This window comes from Orcinus orca, chromosome 12 (genome assembly GCF_937001465.1).
Source record: "Orcinus orca chromosome 12, mOrcOrc1.1, whole genome shotgun sequence".
NCBI lineage: Eukaryota > Metazoa > Chordata > Mammalia > Artiodactyla > Delphinidae > Orcinus > Orcinus orca.
In genome coordinates this window covers 43,589,984-43,611,545 of record NC_064570.1, presented here as the reverse complement: position 1 = coordinate 43,611,545, position 21,562 = coordinate 43,589,984, and the positions used below count along the sequence as shown (strand labels likewise).

At 38.3% G+C, this 21,562-nt stretch overlaps 1 protein-coding gene across 1 annotated transcript in view; it reads right to left on the bottom strand.

Annotated features, from left to right (window-relative positions):
* The window catches only part of FRK (fyn related Src family tyrosine kinase), an 86,072-nt gene that overhangs the window by 29,599 nt on the left and 34,911 nt on the right, over positions 1-21,562 (bottom strand). The window contains exon 2 of the mRNA XM_004264850.3: positions 8,375-8,496. Within this exon, the coding sequence (XP_004264898.1) occupies positions 8,375-8,496 (122 nt within the window). The remainder of the gene's footprint in view (positions 1-8,374; positions 8,497-21,562) is intronic.

Below are 21,562 nucleotides of genomic sequence, written 5' to 3'. Positions count from 1 at the left end.
GTGTTGACTGTTGTCTCATTTCCCTGTAATGCCCTCCTTTTTTAATCCCTTTCAGAAAATAACTGTTCTCTTTTCTGGATTCTTAAAGCACTTTGCATATTAGTGCTTTATATGCATAATAATCAAGTGCACGTTATAGTGTGAACTGCTTAGTTGTTTACACAATTATGCCATATAGCAAACACAAATGAAAGTTCTATGATGAACGGGTGAATGAATGAATCAATGAATACATGAATGGTTAAAAAATAATTCAAAATATCCTTGCCAATATTTTTGAAAATTGACTTTTTATGTACAGAACCAAATGCAATGCATAATCCTTTATTGTATCAAAAAGCAAATAAATAAACAAAGGGCTAGCAAGGACATTTGGAGACATTTGAGTATGTACTCTATGGTAGATAATATTATTGCATTAGTGTGAAAATTTGGGGGGTTAATAATGGGGTTGTAATAATGTAAGAGAGGGTCCTTATTCCTGGGACATACATACTAATACTAAAGCTTTTAAAGGTGAAGTGACATAATACCTGCAACTTACATATATGTTACATATATGAGACATATATAGATATGTGAACGATGGAAAGTAAATGTCACCATGTGTTAACAACTGATGAATTTAGGTGAAAGGACATAGTTATCTTTTCAACTTTATCAATAAAGTTAGGGAGAAACAAAGACTCTATATGTTTATATTGAGTTTTGGTATTTAATGGTGTGGAATTGTTTTGTAATTTTTTTTTTCCTGGATGCTCAGAGAATTTTTCCTTTATGCCTGATATTAAAGTATTTTGAAAAGATACCCTAGGTATGTATCTTCTCATTTATGTTACTTAGAACAACTAGGAGTACTTTTAATCTACAAGCACAGATTTTTTTTTAACTCAGGAAAGTTTTCTTCTACTACATATTTAGCTGTTGCTTCCATTTAATTATTCTACTAAATGTCAAAGAAATGTCTCCTGTTTGTGCATGAGCTACCCTTACATATTTTCATTGATTTCTCTTCTCTCTCTAGAGAGCATCTCAAGTCTGCTCTTTACATCCCTAAAGTGACAATTTTTCTGCTTCCTATCTCCCATCTATTGCCTTTTCATGCCCCTTTTGATGCCTAATTTCATAGTTTGTGTTTTCTTGTATTTTATAGTTTCAAATCAAATGCTTTCAATTTTTTTCTTCTGTTCCTTTTAGTGAATATGTCTCAAAAAATGAGTTTTCTCTACATCTTCAGGTTATTGTTTATCATCTATTATACAATTATTTTTTCCCAAATCATGTTTGAGAGAAGAAGAAATGGTTCTATGATCAAGTAATTTGGAAAACTCTGGGTTGAAAAGCTAACTTTCTTGGCTGTAGGACTTCTGAGACTTTAATGTGCTTTTGTTGAGTCAGGGCAGAGAAGATATAATATGAGGTGTTATTCAAATGTTTTTAACTCCTGAACCCTCTGTCTTATGGAATGCTTTTGACTTACCAAAGAATTCCTGTTCTAGAACATAAGTTGGAAAATTTTGTTATTGAGCATCCAGAATCTCATGACTTTTGTTTTTATTATACTCATCCTTGAATGCAAAGAAATTTGATGCTCAGGAGAAAAACATATGTAACTGGTCCTCCTTTCCATCCACTTAGATGTGTGTACATTTCCTTCTCTTAGCACACGCACAGCAGGGCTGCTAACAAACCAAGCCTCTAACCATACTTCCGATGTCTAGCAAATGTTCAGCTCCTGTGGTTTTGCTGGAGGAATGGTGGATATTCTCCTACTCACTTGGCATGCCTGCCATAAGAAATAGAATCCAGTCCTTTGTAATTGCTATGGACTGAATGTTTTCCCTTCAAATTCATATGTTGAAGCCCTAATCTCCCATGTGATGGCATTAAGAGGTGGGTCTTTGGGAGGTAATTAAGATGAGGTCATGGGGGTGAAATCCTCATCATGGGATTAGTGCCCTTATAAGAAGAGAAAGAGACCAGAGCGCTCTTTCTCTCTCTCTCTCTGCCATGTGAGGATACAACAAGAAGGCAGATCAGGAAGAGAGCCCTCACCGATATCAAATCTGCTGGCACCTTGATCTAGGACTTGCAGACTCCAGAACTGTGAGAAATAAATATTTGTTGTTTAAGCCACCCAGTCTGTGGTATTTTGTTATAGCAGCCCAAACTAAGGCAGCAATGCTGAGTTGTTTGTTTAACCAGAAGAATGTATGAAAAACACAATCACAGGAGAACAGAGTTCTTATTTCCTTCTTTCTTTAAGGTTAACGTCACCTAATTTGCAACACACAGTCATCATCTGTCATCTTCTGCCCTTATAACATTTACTGTGCTGGAAGCTTCTGTTCCACTTGGATGTAGAAAAGGCAGGGTGGGGGGAGACTATGCACAGATGCCCAGGGAAGACCAAAATCACTAAGTCGGTTCCAAAACAGTGGTTGCCTGGTTTCCTGGTATCTGCATGTCCTGCCTCTCTAAGATAGGGGCACACACTGAGCAGGGGTCAAAGTATCCTCGCACCTTCTTTATGACTAGCCCTGACCGATGCAAAAGTCAAAGTCTGCTCCTATATGTCAGTTCACCTGTATTCACACTGAAGTTGGGAGAATATTTACCTAGAGTCTAACAAATCATTGATTGATAGACTCAGTTTACAGGGCTACTCTGATTCTGTATCTCTTATGTATATTCTTGAATTTCTATTCAAGGGGATGCTAACTTAAATGACTGTTAGCTAGCTGCTATCTTCATTTGAAGTACAACATTGGACAAAATGTAAATAAAGGATCAATTTAATTTGGCAGCCAATGAAATGAAAAAAAATAAGAGAATGGAATATGTCATGAAGTATGAAAAGGTAGCAATTTCACCAACCTCCACATGACTTATCAACTTCTCATTTATTTAATATCTGGAATTGATTACTATAAAGTTACATTCAAAGGGCAATAATATGCATCAGTTCTTTGTTGTGCTTGCCTCCAAATAGCTCAAACTACTCATACAGAAAAGATATTTTTAATAAACAAAATAAGGTAAGCAGAAGAGAAGAGAAAACTTAGATGAGTCAACATGTGGTGTTCACAGAGAAGCAAAAGAAAAAACAATGCAAGCACCCTAAAGAATACTGCAACTTCTAGAAATGCTAGCCATGGATTTTCAATAAAATAGAATATTTCTCCATGAGCAGTGCCCTAGAGAAAAAAGTTCTTTGCCTGTGCATCTGTGTGTGTATGTTTGTGTACACACACAAACACAGATATATGCACTACATAATAAAATGTTAATTTAACTTTATAGAGTATTTAAAACATCTGAATATAATTTATCAGTAGTAACATTAAGAAAAGGCAGAATATACGATAACTGACCCAAAAAGCCACTTGCTATTATAGGCAATGATATTTGTAATTAAGTTGAACACAACTAAATTATGACTTTAATTAAAAGGCATTTTCTAAGATGGCACTGACATGTTTAAAATTCAATACATTTTATATGAGGTACTGGAGTTATTAACAAAAATTTCTTTCTGCAGCTTGTGTATTTTTTAAAAAGCAAAACATCATCTCTAACCAATATCAAAATGCTCCCAGAATCCATAGACATTTCATTGCATAATAAATTCAAGGAGCAATTTTTTCCAACCACTTAATACTTGCCCCTCCTTGGGATATACAATTGTATTTACATCCATGGTTAATAGTAATAGAATTCCTGACACACTCTTATGGCCACTATGTCCACATTCATTTTAAATGAAGAATAAATGGAGGCTCAGAGGACTGACAATGAAACACACAGCCTTTTGCCATTGGTCAGCATCAGATTAGAATGAATCAGCAGGTCTTAAAAAAGTTTGGGAGCAATAATGGTATCTCAGTGGCTGGTGGAAAGTGAGTTTGGGTCTGAACCCTGTGCCAGGCGGAGAGAGACAGGGCCACAATGCAAGTGACATCCTTTTCCAATTTTGTCTCCTCTACAAAAGTCTTGTTACCTGGAAACAACTAACCTGTTAAGGTGAGAAATTGTCTTTCTAAAATAAGTCTGAAACACAGCAAGGAAGAGGATTATTTGTGATCTTACATGGTCCAGACTTCAGAGGTTTAAGAATATGACAATGGCCTTGCTTATCTTTGCTCTTGGTAGATGACAGGGTAAAGAGGTGAGTGTTTGAGCATCTACTGTCTTTACAAACTGTACTAGGAACTATGGAGATAGAGAAGAAGCATGAAACAGAAGCAATAAAAGTATGTTGCTTCGGCTCAAGGACTGTATAACCTAGTTTGAGAAGCACACTTTTACCTACAGTGAAAGAGTTACTCATAAATATAAAAGACTCTTCGAATATGTAAGTTCAACATGAAGGATACACACAAGGTCAACATGAACAGGTACACATCTTCCTTAATGAAGCTGCTGTTATTCTCATTACTTTTTGAATTGCCTTCAGAACTAACTGATAAGGCATGCAGAAATATTTACAAAGTTACAAGTCCATGGTTTCGCTCAGGCTAATCATCCAGATTATTCAGAAAGTGGCTTCAGATAACTCTGGTCAATTCCACGTATCAAAGCTGCACTTAATGAACACATAATTGCCCAGCTAAGGCCTTTAACATAAAGTGATATCCTTTCTGGAAAGGGAGTTCTACCATTTGTGCAATACTCTGAACAACAGCAGTCTATTCCTTTGAAGGATAAAACATTTATTTCGTTCTAAAAATTCTAGTATATTTATTTTCAAATTAAATTATGTTGCTACAGAGACCTACCTATATTCTCAAGAACAGACTTCATAGCAATCACAAAGTACTATTATAAAAGTCCTGCACGTTCCATGGGACCTACATGTTCACTGTAATGGAGATGTATCACAGTGAGTTCTCAGCTCAAAATCAGCAGACACAAGTCAAAAAAGAGATAATGGCCCCTTGTATGTCCTCCTGCAATTACTTCAAACACCTCTGAACTTAATTCCTTTGGTCCCCTCTTCTCTCTTCCTGAAAGTATCTCCTCCCATGGACCTCATCTTGGCTCAATTGACCACTATCCCCCAGTCACTCAAGTCAGAGATCTGCAAGTCATCCTAGATTCTGCATTCTCCCTTATTTTACCCCATTTCTGATCAACTACAAATTCCTGTTGGCTCTATCTTCTAAATATTTCTCACCTCCATGCCCTACCCTCTATTTGCCAAAACTGCCCTGGATCAAGCCATCACCCGTGGAGATAAACAAGACTCTCTAGCAAAGAGCCCCAGGAGCTCTTTCTAGATGGCATGGTAATGGGTCCACTGGGCCTGTCCCACCATCGCCCCCTATGGCCAGCAAGAAGGACTGCAGCTGAATTCAACTTCCAACAGGCCCTATGGTTCCTTTTCTACAAAAGAGAAGCTGCAATTTCGCATGGTGCCAAAGTCCAGAGGTGCTGGGCTTTTCAAACCACCCTGCAAATAGTTGATGTCCAAACTCACTTCTTAGCACCAAAGCAAAGACTGCTATCGAGAGTCCTAAGGCCATTCCCACACTTGCCCCATAAAAAAAGGAGAGCAACAGAGGGGCCGTGAGGCTTCTGGGGACAGAGGAGCATTAGTGCAGCCGGCTGAGTGTAGGTTCCCTGGCCCTACTCCGCGGAACGCTGACTGACTTCTGTCTCACACCTGTGATTTCAGACAGCAGCAAGTGATGCCTCTGTGTTTGCCCCGTCACTCCTCCCCAGACTATTATCTATAAATCTTTCATCTGTTCTGTTCTCTACTCTGTCATCAAAGGTCAGACCGAGTCACTTTCTGCCTAAAACTTCCCTCTATATTTGGACCTGTAGAAAAAGCTCCAAATTCCTCAGCATGGTATACAAGGCCCTGAACAGTCTAGTTCCAGCTTTCCTTTCCAGGCTCATTTTTGGCCATTCCTCCTCTCCTCCACCTCTGCTCCCCATCTACACACACGCGCACACACACACACACCTGCACTGTCCTCCCCACTCCCTACCCTCCACTCTGTGCATTTGCCTTGCCGGGAATAATCCTTCCCACACAGCTACCTTGTGACACACACTGAACACAAGTGCTGCCTCCTCTGTGAAACCTTCCTAACTCCTCTCTGAGACTTGGCCCCTGCCCCCTCTTGTCTCACCAGACAGCTGTGGTATCACCCTCCTGGAGACTGGGGCCAAGGACTGTGCCTCACTCTCCTTGCTGCCCTAGACCCAGCAGAAGCCTGGCACAGACTAGGCACTCAAATATTTGTTCAAGAAATAGACAGTAGATAAATAAATGATATCAGCTACTAGATGCATCACGCTGAACACTGCTGATGAACTTTTTTGCCTCATGTCCTCTGTCATTTTTCAACTATCTTCAATCTATTATCATTCGCTCTTAAAAAGCTTTCGCTGAGGATGAATCTGGAATTCCCTCTACTACTCTAGAGATTTTCCTATGCAGAGCTGCCTAAAGTAAAATTACAATGTGCAATGCAAAATCCTTTCTGAAAAAACTCGCCTGAAATTCAGTTTTATCCCTCAAGGTGTATGTTTCCGAAAGTGTACTTTAAGCAACAATATAAATGCTTATGGAATGCCAAACATCAAATTTATATTAATGGCAATAACAATAATAATTTCCTTTAAAGTAATTGACTGAAGTCAAGAACTAGCCAAACTAGTTGACATGCAGTCAGAATTTTATATTTTTCATCAGAAAAACAATTCTCCACCAATGACAAATAACAGTAAAGCCCCTAAAACTACCTGTCATGCATCTAATGAAGATGGATTCTCTGGCTACCACGTATAATACATGATATCCAAAAGCACTGCTGTAATTCACAGCTAATTAGTGTCTTGCCGTTATGAGAGGTGTCATAGCCCTAACTCTCTCCCCAACTCTCTACTCAGACCTCGCAAGAGCTGACAGCCAGGCAAGGATCACAACAAGCCAATTAGCACCCACCCCAACCTTGGGCTGCTGTTTCTCGGCAGCCCTGCCGCAGCATCAATAAATCATGCCCCCCTCATGAAGCGCTTCTCTGACAGCTGCGAGCCACTGTCGCCTGAGGAATAAAGACAATACTTCTAAGGAAAACTCACGTGGCAAAGACAGAGATAGAAAAGGGATATTATTTGCCTTCCTTTAGCAGCATAACTGTCAGCAAAATTGAAGACCATCAATTCGGACTGATTAGGAGACAACTGCCCTGAGAAATAAATCCATGACTGGTATACCTGAAGATCCTTAGTGGTAATCAACAGTCAGCAATTGGGTTGTACACTTGTTTGTTCGTTTTAATGTAGATTATATCGAAGACCCTTTTCTTTCCATTTTTCTCCTGTATAGTCCTCCTTCTGGCTAATAAGAAAATTATCCTTTCAGTAGGACATAATGGTCTGCATTTACTTTGTCCCCTAGTGAATACACAGCAATCAGATAATTTGTTTGAAAGACTCTAAATGGTTTGACTTCATTGAAAAGGAATCTATAATGTTATGCTAGTCTCCAAGTAGGGCCTACAAAGCTTGCTAAACCCATAAGCAAGCATTACAGTATTCTCGGCACATAACAGCCAATATCCTTGTAATTTTGTTCTAAGCCTGTAAAGCTGTTTTGCTCCATAATATTCTACTAAGAAAGTGTTCAGCATAGTCACTGTAGCCTGGGAATTATTCAAAGATATGACTCAGTTAATTCTACTTTTTCTTTGTTTTCCTCATGGAAATATTCTACTTCTATATTTTTAATGCTAGAATCTAAAACATTTAATCTAGCTTTTGGCTAACTAATGACTACCTAATATATAAGCACCTGTAACACTTAAAGATAATTCTCAGGTCTCCTGTGCTTTTTCTTTCCTAGGGTATTGTAAACACGCACTTGACTCTCAGCTGGAAAACTACATTTGACCAAACGTTACATGTCATTGGTTAATTAAGCACATTTGCATTCAGCATTTCAATTCATTTTCTATTTACCAGGCAAAGACAAATGAAATGCAAAAAGAAAAAAAAATGGGTATTATGGCAAGATCAATTTTGACAACAGTTTAGACTTTGCTTCTTGCTTATCATTTCCCTAAATGGATAGGCTCCTAGATAATGCAAAAGTGAGAAAACACAGGCAGATCCATATATTTTTCATCTCATACGTAGAGTGTGTGTATTTGAAACATTTATAGTCACATCTAGCCACAGACAGAAATTGTTTTGCTAATTTTTACATTACTCTTGAGTAGGTCAATAGATTTAATTTGGGTACTACTGTGAAGATAACAGATAAGGCAAATTTAAAATTAACATGTCCATGTTCACACAGAAGGTTCATGACTACAGACTCTCAAATCCACATTTAAATCACACAGAACAATGCCCATACCTGAAAGGGAGAAGTTGCCTTTCTGACTTTCACTTTCTCTGATTAGAAAAGCACCTGTCTGATTTTCTGAATATAATAGTTGTTTTTCAGCATCTGCCCTCTTGATTGCTCCAAAGAACCACCTAAAAAGAGAGAGATATAAACTTTAATTAACCAGTCAACATTCATTTTTTTTAAGGAGCAAGAAGTTTGGCAAGAAAGTTCCAATATCAGAAGGGCTTATACTCTTTAGTGAAACTATAACAGGTATAAACGGTAGTTTTTGATACTTGATGACATGATTTTTCTGGATGTCTGCAACATTCACCAGGAGTCTTTAATATATTACAAAATAGAAATTTAGCTGATGCCTCTGCTACTACATGTCTTCTCACACCTGCATTCTGTCTGAGAAACCCTGTGTTCTCCTGTCAAATCCAAAGCTTCTAGGGTGGGCCCACCACACGGTAAGTTTGCCATATTCCACGCTCTAAAACTATTCACATCACCATCAGACTGTCCGCTGCCGCTCCTAACACCTTCTAGGTGTTAGGAGGCAAACATTCCAATCCAGGGATTCATATATTTCACATCAAAGTGTGAACAGTAAAAATGTAGTTCTCTGGGTTTTAATTCCCATGTTTCTCCCCTCCATCACTGCCCAACCCCCCCGACCCCCATAATATAAGATGGTTTTGCATGTTTAAAAGGAAATGTTCATCGGTGGAGAGATTATGTGAAAAAGATACTTCTGCCTGGGAAGTATCTTCTTAGTGTCCCCTCCACTTCTCATCTTTACACTCTTATCCCTAACATTCCAGAACTACAAGAGTCAGTAAATGTGAATGTGATCAACCCCAACAAAGAATTATGGATTTTAATATCAGAACCAGTTTAAAACATATATCAAGTCAGCAGACACTAATGTGATAAGAGGAAACTGAGACAGCCAGCTTTGCGTTAATGACCTTTCACTGTAGGGTCATAATGTCGATCTTTATCATTAAAGACTTCAGGTAAAACATTTATCTTTCTAGGCATCATTTTTAAAAATGTAAACACTCGAAGAGAAGAAATGTAGGCTTGAGGGAAGAAATACAGGCCAGGTGAGAAATTGCAGGCTGGGAGAGGCCCTCAAAAATTGGTTCCAATTGGTTTGACAGGTCATGGGTATTGGGGAATATGAGTGCACTAAGGGTGACACAATTGGAAGGAAGAGGGGAAGAAATTGAAAAAAAAGAGACATTAAAATATAATTACCTTCTAACAAAAGTAAGATGTTTACCATTTTCCCAATCATCAAATTGCAAATTACACAATATTAACTATATTAGCCAGAAAATGCCAGATTATGTTGGAACAATGAACAACTCCAAAAATCTCAGTGGTTTAAGACAACAAAGATTTGTTTTTCACTCAACTGCACGTCCACTGAAGGTTATCTGTGCCACGTCCATCTCTATGTCCACCAAAGAATTTCCATCTCCATGCTTCCACGATTGACTAGGCAGGCTGGATTGGAAAATGTGGCAAATCACAGGCTGGTTCCTGGAGTTTCTATTTAAAGTTTCTGCTCAAGAATGAGCCCACTGAGAAATAAGTTGTATGTTCATACTAAATCCAAAGAGAGTAGAAAATGCAATCCTACTATTTCCCTGAAGGCAGAAAACTGGAAAGGTTTGGTAGACTACACTAATGACTACCATATTGATTCAATATCAGGAACCAAATTAATGTCCACAGGCTATTGTTTGTCCAAATGAAATTTTAAAAGGCTTGGAAACATTCCAAGGTGGCCATGGAATGAATTCACAGAAAAATAGAAACGTATGTTTTCCACTATTGCAGAAATAAGTAAATATCAATAGAATAATGGAACATAATAAAAAAACAGACCCAAACATACAAATTAGTGATGAAAGGATGGATTAGTCAATAAATGATGCTGGTACCAATCATAATCCATATAAAAAAATTAATTGCTGCCACCTATAGCATACACAACAATTTTATATAGATTAAAAACCTAATGTAAGGGCTTCCCTGGTGGCGCAGTGGTTGAGAGTCCGCCTGCCGATGCAGGGGACATGGGTTCGTGCCCCGGTCTGGGAAGATCCCACATGCCGCGGAGCGGCTGGGCCCGTGAGCCATGGCCGCTGAGCCTGCGCGTCCGGAGCCTGTGCTCCGCAACGGGAGAGGCCACAACAGTGAGAGGCCCGCGTACCGGAAAAAAAAAAAAAAACTAATGTAAAAGGCACATTCTAAAACTTTCTGAGACTATTAGACTAAGGAAGTTTTCTTCCACAGACAAAAAGAAAAAGAAGACATACGAGCCTTAAGGGAAAAGATTAATAATATTTATTACACCATAATTAAAAACTTGCAACACCAAGATTACCATGAAATAAAATTAAACTATAAGCCACAGACCTGGAGGAGGTATTTGCAGAGCATATAAACAAGGATAAGATTAGTATTCAGGTTATATAGAGACCTATAATCACTAAAAAAAAAGACAACACAGTAGAAAAACTGACACAGTATATAACTGGATAGATCACAGAAAAGAAAAACCCAATAACTAATAAAAATAAGGAAAGAAGTACAGCCTCTGCCTATTGCCAGTAATTAGGAATATTAAGAATATTAAATATAAAAAAATGAAATGCACTTTCACACTTTTCAGGCTGGACAAAATTTAAAACTCACATTCAGGCACTGGAAAAAACATGAAACAAGAACCTTTATATAATACTAGTGGCAATGCAATTTGATACAACTAATTCAGAGAACATCTGGCAATATCTAGTAAAGCTGAATATTTGTATGCTACTTAATTTCACTTCTAGATTGTATACTCTGTGTGCTCAAGGAAATATACCACAAGCACATTCACTGAAGAATTCTAGCATGGAAAGTTGGAAACAACCTAAAGGCCCATTGTAGGGGAATAAATAAACTTAACTATGGATATAAAATGGAATCCTATCTGGCAGTTAAAACAAATAAATTGTTGAGGGACAAAAGGAAGTTGAAGAATGATACATACCTTTATAATACTATTTATATAAAGTTTAAACAAACACATGAAAAACATTAGATATTTTTATGGATAGCATGCTTAGTGAAAGCTAATAGTTAAAATACTCAGGCAATTTTTTTTTAGACTCCATTTCCAGCAATGGCAAAATTTCTTCACACAAATATTTCAAGCAAAGAAGCAACATGGATCGAATATACTTATCAACCCTATGCATTTTCCTGATTTCTAGTGCATTAATTATGCAGCATCATTAAAATGTTTGGTCCAAATATAAATATGTAAACCTTTACAAGAATTACAATTTATCTAACAGATTAAATTCTTAGAAGTACAATTATATCTCATATATCTCATAATTCTAAAGAATAAATACTCCATCAGATAAGCTTTACATATATACATTACATTTGTATTTTGGATAATCTAGTTTATAAAATGATGTCTTTTCTCTGCCTAATATATGTATAAGCAAGCAGATTTTGTAAATCAAATGATTAAAGATATAATAATTTTACTACATTTGTAGAGAGGAACTGTGTGATGAATTTTTTTTCTTAAATTCTCTTCTGTCTCACCAATTCTGGATTTTTTTTTTTAATTTAATTTAATTTATTTATTTTTACAGCAGGTTCTTATTAGTCATCCGTTTTATACACATCAGTGCATACATGTCAATCCTAATTGCCCAATGCATCACACCACCACCCCCACCACCCCGAATTCTGGATTCTTGTACAATCACTTTACAAGGCAAATCACACCAGTAATGAATTGATAATAAGAATGAAATACACGTAACTATCTGAATGGATGCATCAGCTCACTTAATACCTGGAATTTTACTTGGCTGAGATGCCATCAAGAAGTGAAGAAAATAAATCGTTGTTTTCTGGATGTAGTGGCATTATAATGCCATCTTTCATACTCAAAGATGATGCGTCTGCTATAGATTGTGATCGCTAGAGCATGTGCTGCTGTACAGACTGGTGGGCAACCGATAGTTCGGTCCACCCTCTGCACAGGAGAAACCCGTTCCTTAATTTGTGGTTTGAGCCATGGGCAGAACTGTCATTCTCCTCAGTTCTGCCTTTAGAGCCCCTGCTGGTCCCACTCTGGAAGGGCACGTACACCCCAAGCCTCGTTGTCCACAGGCCACAGCCATTTTCAACGCTCTCTTTAAGCTGTAGTTCTTATGTGCAGTAAACAGTGAGTGCTGACAAGAGATCAGGATATCCTAGGAGGCAGAAAGCATCAGGGGAGAGTCTTATAGATCGTGATCCTCGAAATGTGGATCGGAAACAGCATCACACAGAAACTTGTTGGAAATTTGCAGGCTTCACGTCATACCAAGTGAATCAGAAACTCTGAAGGTGGGGCCCGGAAATCTGGGTTTTAATAATTAGTTCCCCAGTAAATCTTATGCACACCAAAGATTGAGAACTACTGAGGTACAGAAATAGTAAAGAAGTTGGAAATTTACACAAGACATCTGAAAATAAGTTAGATTTGGCACTTACATGTAAAAATTATTATCCAATAAAATGATACTACACACACTCACATACACATTTTATTGATATTTAATGAAAATAATCTTTATTACTATGCCATACCTGCCATGAAAGAGATCTTGATTAAGAATAACCAAAAACGAGAAGAGATCCATAATAACCTATAACCTTGGAGAAAAATGCTTCAGTTAGGTGAAAATGGAGCAAAAAGTACACTGCCTGTTTTAGATGAAAGGAATATGTAATTGAAGTCTAAGATTCATTCTGCAAACATTTGAGTGTCCATTGTGTGTAAATTCTGTAGCATGGACACAGAAATATCTGCAAGACATACTGCTGAATGAAAAAGGGTAAATTGCAGAGTACTAGGAATATTATAGTTTTATTTATACCAACAAACCAAAAATTATATGTGCTTACTTCTCCAGACATTAGGGAGAGATGACAAAATAGATGACAAAAGACTTTCACTTTTTACTCTGCATTCTTCTCTATAATTGGATGTTTACGATAAGATGTAGTTATATCACTTCACAATTTATTTATACACAAAAAAATGAAAGAAGTCAACCAGGTATATGCTACAAAAGCCTACATGTCATAAAGATCTGGACTAGAGATTTTGGCAGTCAGAATTGATAGTTACAAGAAAAATCTCAAAGGAATATGGGATGGGTGATTATAGATGAGCAGTGAAACAGATGGAAGATCAAACATGACACCAGGGTTTCAAATCTGCATGACTGGAGGACAATGTACTCAGCAGCACATCAGAAGGCAGAGTGTAACAACAAGTAAGAGCTACAGCATCTCACTGGGAAAGTTATGCCTGGATTTCCTCATTTGTAAGTGGGAGTAATAATCATTACCCTGTAGGCTTCTTTTGAGATGAAGAAAAATAATGTGTGTAAAGTGCTTCATGCCTGGCCACATTCACGCTTAATAGCACCTATTTTAAGAGAACTGATTTAAGGGAGAAATTATATATTTGGTTTTAGACACGATGGATTTGAGGTAAAGACAGAACATGAGTGAATATGTGAACATGATCTCACTTCTCTAACTGTATTTGTACTAACTTTGCTGTTCTGCCTGCCCAGTCTTCACTAGGTCATGCTGCCACCAGGTGGCAGTAGACCATTTTACTAAAGCAAAAAGGTTAACGAAAGCTATAAGGTGATTAACTGGACATTATATTACAAAAAAAGTCACAATGTGTCTTTTAAAAACAAAAATGAGAATTTATGCAGTGTTACTGAATATCAACATTTAAATAATATAGATCCACCAGAGGGCAAACAGCAGAAGCAAGAAGAACTACAATCCTGCAGCCTGTGGAACAAAAACCACATTCACAGAAAGACAGACAAGATGAAAAGGCAGAGGGCTATGTACCAGATGAAGGAACAAGATAAAAACCCCCAAAACAAGTAAATGTGGTAGACATAGGCAAACTTCCAGAAAAATAATTCAGAATAATGATAGTGAAGATGATCCAGGACCTCGGAAAAAGAAAGGAGGCAAAGATCGAGAAGATGCAAGAATGTTTAACAAAGATCTAGAAGAATTAAAGAACAAACAGAGATGAACAATATAATAACTGAAATGAAAACTACACTAGAAGGAATCAATAGCAGAATAACTGAGGCAGAAGAATGGATAAGTGTCCTGGAAGACAGAATGGTGGAATTCACTGCTGCAGAACAGAATAAAGAAAAAAGTATGCAAAGAAATAAAGACAGCCTAAGAGACCTCTGGGACAACATTAAACACAATAACATTCGCATTATAGGGGTTCCAGAAGGAGAAGAGAGAGAGAAAGGACCCGAGAAAATAGTTGAAGAGATTATAGTCAAAAACTTCCCTAACATGGGAAAGGAAATAGCCACCCAAGTCCAGGAAGCGCAGAGTCCCATACAGGATAAACCCAAGGAGAAACATGCCGAGACACATAGTAATCAAATTGGTAAAAGTTAAAGACAAAGAAAAATTATTGAAAGCAGCAAGGGAAAAATGATAAATCACATACAAGGGAACTCCCATAAGGTTAACAGCTGATTTCTCAGCAGAAACTCTACAAGCCAGAAGGGAGCGGCATGATACTTAAAGTGATGAAAGGGAAGAAACTACAACAAAGATTACTCTACCTGGCAAGGATCTCATTCAGATTCGAAGGAGAAATCAAAAGCTTTACAGAAAAGCAAAAGCTAAGAGAATTGAGCACCAGCAAACCAGCTCTACAACAAATGCTAAAAAAACTTCTCTAAATGAGAAACACAAGAGAAGAAAAGGACCTAAAAAAACAAACCCAAAACAATTAAGAAAATGGTCATAGGAACATACATATCGATAATTACCTTAAACGTGAATGGATTAAGTGCTCCAACCAAAAGACACAGGCTTGCTGAATGGATACAAAAACAAGACTCATATATATGCTGTCTACAAGAGACCCACTTCAGACCTAGGGACACACACAGACTGAAAGCAAGGGGACGGAAAAAGATATTCCATGCAAATGGAAATCAAAAGAAAGCTGGAGTAGCAATACTCATATCAGATAAAATAGACTTTAAAATAAAGAATGTTACAAGAGACAAGGAAGGACACTACATAATGATCAAGGGATCAATCCAAGAAGAAGACATAACAATTATATATATATATGCACCCAACATAGGAGCACCTCAATACATAAGGCAACAGCTAACAGCTATAAAAGAGGAAATGGGGCTTCCCTGGTGGCACAGTGGTTGAGAGTCCACCTGCCAATGCAGGGGACACAGGTTCGTGCCCTGGTCTGGAAAGATCCCACATGCCACGGAGCGGCTGGGCCCGTGAGCCATCGCCGCTGAGCCTGCACGTCCGGAGCCTGTGCTCCGCAACGGGAGAGGCCACAGCAGTGAGAGGCCCACGTACCACAAAAAAAAAAAAAAAAGGAAATAGACAGTAACACAATAATAGTGGGGGACTTTAACACCTCACTTACACCAATGGACAGATCGTCCAAACAGAAAATTAATAAGGAAACACAAGCTTAAATGACACAATAGACCAGATAGATTTAGGTGATATTTATACGACATTCCATCCAAAAGAGCAGATTACACTTTCTTCTCAAGTGTGCACAGAACACTCTCCAGGATAGATCACATCTTGGGTCACAAATCAAGCCTCAGTAAATTTAAGAAAACTGAAATCTTACCAAGCATCTTTTCTGACCACAACGCTATGAGATTAGAAATGGACTACGGGGAAAAAAATGTAAAAAACACAAACACATGGAGCCCAAACAATAACCAAGAGATCACTGAAGAAACCAGAGAGGAAATCAAGAAATATCTAGAGACAAATGACAATGAAAACACAATGATCCAAAATCTATGGGATGCAGCAAAAGCAGTTCTAAGAAGGAAGTTTATAGCTATACAAGCCTATCTCAAGAAACAAGAAAAATGTGAAATAAACAATCTAACCTTACACCTAAAGGAACTAGAAAAAGAAGAACAAACAAAACCCAAAGTTAGCAGAAGGAAAGAAATCATAAAGATCAGAGCAGAAACAAATGAAATTGAAACAAAGAAAACAATAGCAAAGATCAATAAAACTAAATACTGGTTCTTTGAGAAGATAAACAAAATTGCCAAACCATTAGCCAGACTCATCAAGAAAAAGAGGGAGAGGACTCAAATCAATAAAATTAGAAATGAAAAAGGAGAAGTTACAACAGACACTGCAGAAATACAAAACATCCTAAGCACTCTATGCCAATAAAATGAACAACCTGGAAGAAATGGACAAATTCTTAGAGAGGTATAACCTTCCAAGGCTGAAGCAGGAAGAAATAGAAAGTATGAACAGACCAATCACAAGTAATGAAATTGAAACTGTGATTAAAAATCTTCCAACAAACAAAAGTCCAGGACCAGATGGCTTCACAGGTGTATTCTATCAAACATTTAGAGAAGAGCTAACACCCATCCTTCTCAGACTCTTCCAAAAATATGCAGAGGAGGGAACACTCCCAAACTCATTCTATGATGCCACCATCACCCTGATACCAAAACCAGAAAAGGTACTACTAAAAAAGAAAATTATAGACCAATATCACTAATGAATATAGATGCAAAAATCCTTAACAAAATACTAGCAAACAGGGCTTCCCTGGTGGCGCAGTGGTTAAGAATTTGCCTGCCAGTGCAGGGGACACGGGTTCGAGCCCTGGTCCGGGAAGATCCCACATGCCGCAGAGCAACTAAGCCCATGGGCCACAACTACTGAGCCCGTGTGCTGCAACTACTGAAGCCCATGTGCCTAGAGCCCGTGCTCCGCAACAAGAGAAGCCACCGCAATGAGAAGCCCGTGCACCGCAACGAAGAGTAGCCCCCGCTCGCCGCAACTAGAGAAAAGCCCGCGCACAGCAACGAAGACCCAAGGCAGCCAAAAAACAAAAAAAAGAGTACTAGCAAACAGAATCCAACAACACATTAAAAGGATCATACACCATGATCAAGTGGGATTTATCCCAGGGATGCAAGGATTCTTCAATATACGCAAATCAGTCAATGTGATACACCATATTAACAAACTGAAGAATCAAAACCATATGATCATCTCAATAGATGCAAAAAAAGTTTCTGACAAAATTCAACACCCATTTATGATAAAAATTCTCCAGAAAGTGGGCATAGAGGGAACCTACCTCAACATAATAAAGGCCATATGTGACAAACCCACAGCAAACATCATTCTCAATGGTAAAAAACTGAAAGCATTTCCTCTAAGATCAGGAAAAAGACAAGGATATCCACCCTCACCACTATTATTCAACATCGTCTAGGAAGTCCTAGCCATGGCAATCAGAGAAGAAAAAGAAATAAAATGAATACAAATTGGAGAAGAAGAAGTAAAACTGTCACTGTTTGCAGATGACGTAATACTATACATAGAGAATCCTAAAGATGCCACCAGAAAACTACTAGAGCTAATCAATGAATTTGGTAACGCTGCAGGATACAAAATTAATGCTCAGAAATCTCTTCCATTCCTATACATTAACAATGAAAAATCTGAAAGAGAAATTAAGGAAGCACTCCCATTTACCATTGCAACAAAAAGAATAAAATACCTAGGAATAAACCTACCTAGGGAGACAAAAGACCTGTATGCAGAAAACTATAAGATACTGATAAAAAAATTAAAGATGATACCAACAGATGGAGAGATATACCATGCTCCTGGATTGGAAGAATCAATATTGTGAAAATGACTATACTATGCAAAGCAATCTACAGATTCAATGCAATCCCTATCAAATTACCAATGGCAGTTTTTACAGAAATAGAACAAAAAATCTTAAAATTTGTATGGAAACACAAAAGACCCCGAATAGCCAAAGCAGTCTTGAGGGGAAAAAAAGGAGCTGGAAGAATCAGACTCCCTGACTTCAGACTATACTACAAAGCTATAATAATCAAGACAATATGGTACTGGCACAAAAGCAGAAATATAGATCAATGGAACAAGATAGAAAGTCCAGAGATAAACCCACGCATCTATGGTCAACTAATCTATGACAAAGGAGGCAAGGATATACAATGGAGAAAAGACAGTCTCTTCAATAAGTGGTGCTGGGAAAACTGGACAGCTACATGTAAAAGAATAAAATTAGAACACTCCCTAACACCATGCACAAAAATAAACTCAAAATGGATTAGAGACCTAAATGTAAGACCGGACACTATAAAACTCTTAGAGGAAAACCTAGGAAGAACACTCTTTTACATAAATCACAGCAAGATCTTTTTTGATCCACCTCCTAGAGTAATGGAAATAAAACCAAAAATAAACAAATGGGACCTAATGAAACTTAAAAGCTTTTGCACAGCAAAGGAAACCATAAGCAAGACGAAAAGATAACCCTCAGAATGGGACAAAATATTTGCAAACGAATCAACGGACAATGGATTAATCTCCAAAATATATAAACAGCTCATGCAGCTCAATATTAAAGAAACAAACAACCCAATCCAAAAATGGGCAGAAGACCTAAATAGACATTTCTCCAAAGAAGACATACAGATGGCCAAGAAGTACATGAAAAGCTGCTCAACATCACTAATTATTAGAGAAATGCAAATCAAAATTACAATGAGGTATCACCTCACACCAGTTAGAATGGGCATCATCAGAAAATCTACAAACAACAAATGCTGGAGAGGGTGTGGAGAAAAGGGAACCCTCTTGCACTGTTGGTGGGAATGTAAATTGATACAGCCACTATGGAGAACAGTATGGAGGTTCCTTAAAAAACTAAAAATAGAATTACCCTGTAACCCAGCAATCCCACTACTGGGCATATACCCAGAGAACACCATAATTCAAAAAGACACATGCACCCCAACGTTCATTGCAGCACTATTTACAATAGCCAGGACATGGAAGCAACCTAAATGCCCATCGACAGACGAATGGATAAAGAAGATGTCGTACATATATACAATGGAGTTGTACTCAGCCATAAAAAGGAACGAAATTGGGTCATTTGTAGAGACGTGGATGGATCTAGAGAGTGTCATACAGAGTGAAGTAAGTCAGAAAGAGAAAAACAAATATCGCATATTAACACATATATGTGGAACCTAGAAAAATGGTACAGATGAACCGGTTTGCAGGGCAGAAATTGAGACACAGATGTAGAGAACAAACGTATGGACACCAAGCAGGGAAAGCAGCGGGGGGTGGGGCTGGTGCGATGAATTGGGAGATTGGGATTGACATGTATACACTGACGTGTATAAAATGGATGACTAATAAGAACCTGCTGTATAAAACAATAAATAAATTAAGTAAAGAAAAGAAAAGCAGGATGTGTTTATACACACTCTTGAATATTTATAAAACATTTGTGGAAGGTTACCCAACACTGTTTTGTACAGTTTATTTTTTGATTGTGTGTATGTATTACATTTTTCCTAAAGAAAAAAAAGTTTAAATAATATAGATGTCAATCAAAATTGAGGGAAATCAACCTGTTAATAGATGTGGTGTCTCCACGAATGTTTCCTCATTTCATTTACTGGAGTCTTATTCTATCCACTCTGCTGCCTCACTGACTGGCATGCAGTAGGACACTCATAATTCCAATCAGAGGGAGGTAATTTCCTCCTACGTTTTTTAAAAGGGAAAACCCATCCTTAGTAACTGCTGGCTAAGGTTTACAAAATTTAACAAACAATTTCTTTCCCCAATGTCTCCCTAAAATCCAGGACAGCTGGCCTTAAACCACAGTAGACAGACCCTAAAAAAACAAACTCCTAAAACCAGTCCCAGAAAAACACATGGATCTTCCATGTGGGAAAGTGGGTAGATCAACTTGACCCATAGCCACCATGGGGAAAGTGCCCTGGGCGCCTCCCCTGGTGGAATGCAGGCTAGGGGTATTTTTATTGTTGTCATCACAGTTACACACGTTATCAGGGATAAACCCACCTATTGTCCTCACCAGTGTGGTTTGGGAGGATCAGTGACACTAACATTTTTGCAAAATAACTACAGTTTGCAGGGTACGCTCATAATCACATTTAGCCATTTATGGTGCCTAAATGTAAGGCTTGGAATCATAACCCCTCGAGCTATGGAAGTTCTATATGGCTCGCCTGCATTGATCTGTGTTTCAGCAACATTGCCAGGAAAGCCAATATCCAGTTCCTTATGGTCCAGGCAATCATGTCCCTTCCCCTCTATAAAAATCTCCTTAGGCTCAGCATCCCCCTTGGCTTGCAGTAAATGAACGCTGTCACTTTTCCCCACTCCCCTACCATGATAAGGACAAAATAATAATAATAATACTGCTCCGTGTATTTTCTTATTCTTTCCTTCCTTTCCATTTTCCCCACCACAAACTTTGTCCAATGCATCATCACTATTTGGACCCTGGTAATATTTTGCTATCTCTTATCTTTAATCTTAATAGCTTCCACTTCCAGATCACACACAAGGAGCCAGGCACTGTTGCTACAAGTTGTATGTACATCACCTCAGTCTCTCTCCCCCTTGCTTACACCACCACCACTAGATTAATCATCTGAAAATATGACCTGCGACATCTCACTGGTACATACACATTAAAAAAGTTTTAAGGTGGGCTTCCCTTTAAGGTGGCGCAGTGGTTGAGAGTCTGCCTGCCGATGCAAGCGACACGGGTTCGTGCCCCGATCCGGGAAGATCCCACATGCCGCAGAGTGTCTGGGCCCGTTAGCCATGGCCGCTGAGCCTGCGCGACCGGAGCCTGTGCTCCGCAACGGGAGAGGCCACAACAGTGAGAGGCCTGCGTACGGCAAAAAAAAAAAAAAAAAAAGTTTTAAGGGTTCCCTTTGCTTATGGACGAAAATCCTTATTAACCTGGAATTCCAAGCCCACCTCCATCTAGATGCCATCCATTTCTTCAATCTTATCTTCCCTACATCAACTGTGCTCCAGCTAAACACATCCTCTCACCGTTGTCGGTGGTAGCATTACTTAAACCTGCCTACCCACGATTCCCACAGTTCTCAGCCTCTACCCCTCTGGTTTGGAATGGAGCACACAAAAGCTAGTGCTGCACAGTTTTACTTTTTATTTTTAGATTATTCCCTGTGTTCACCTGAGGCTGCA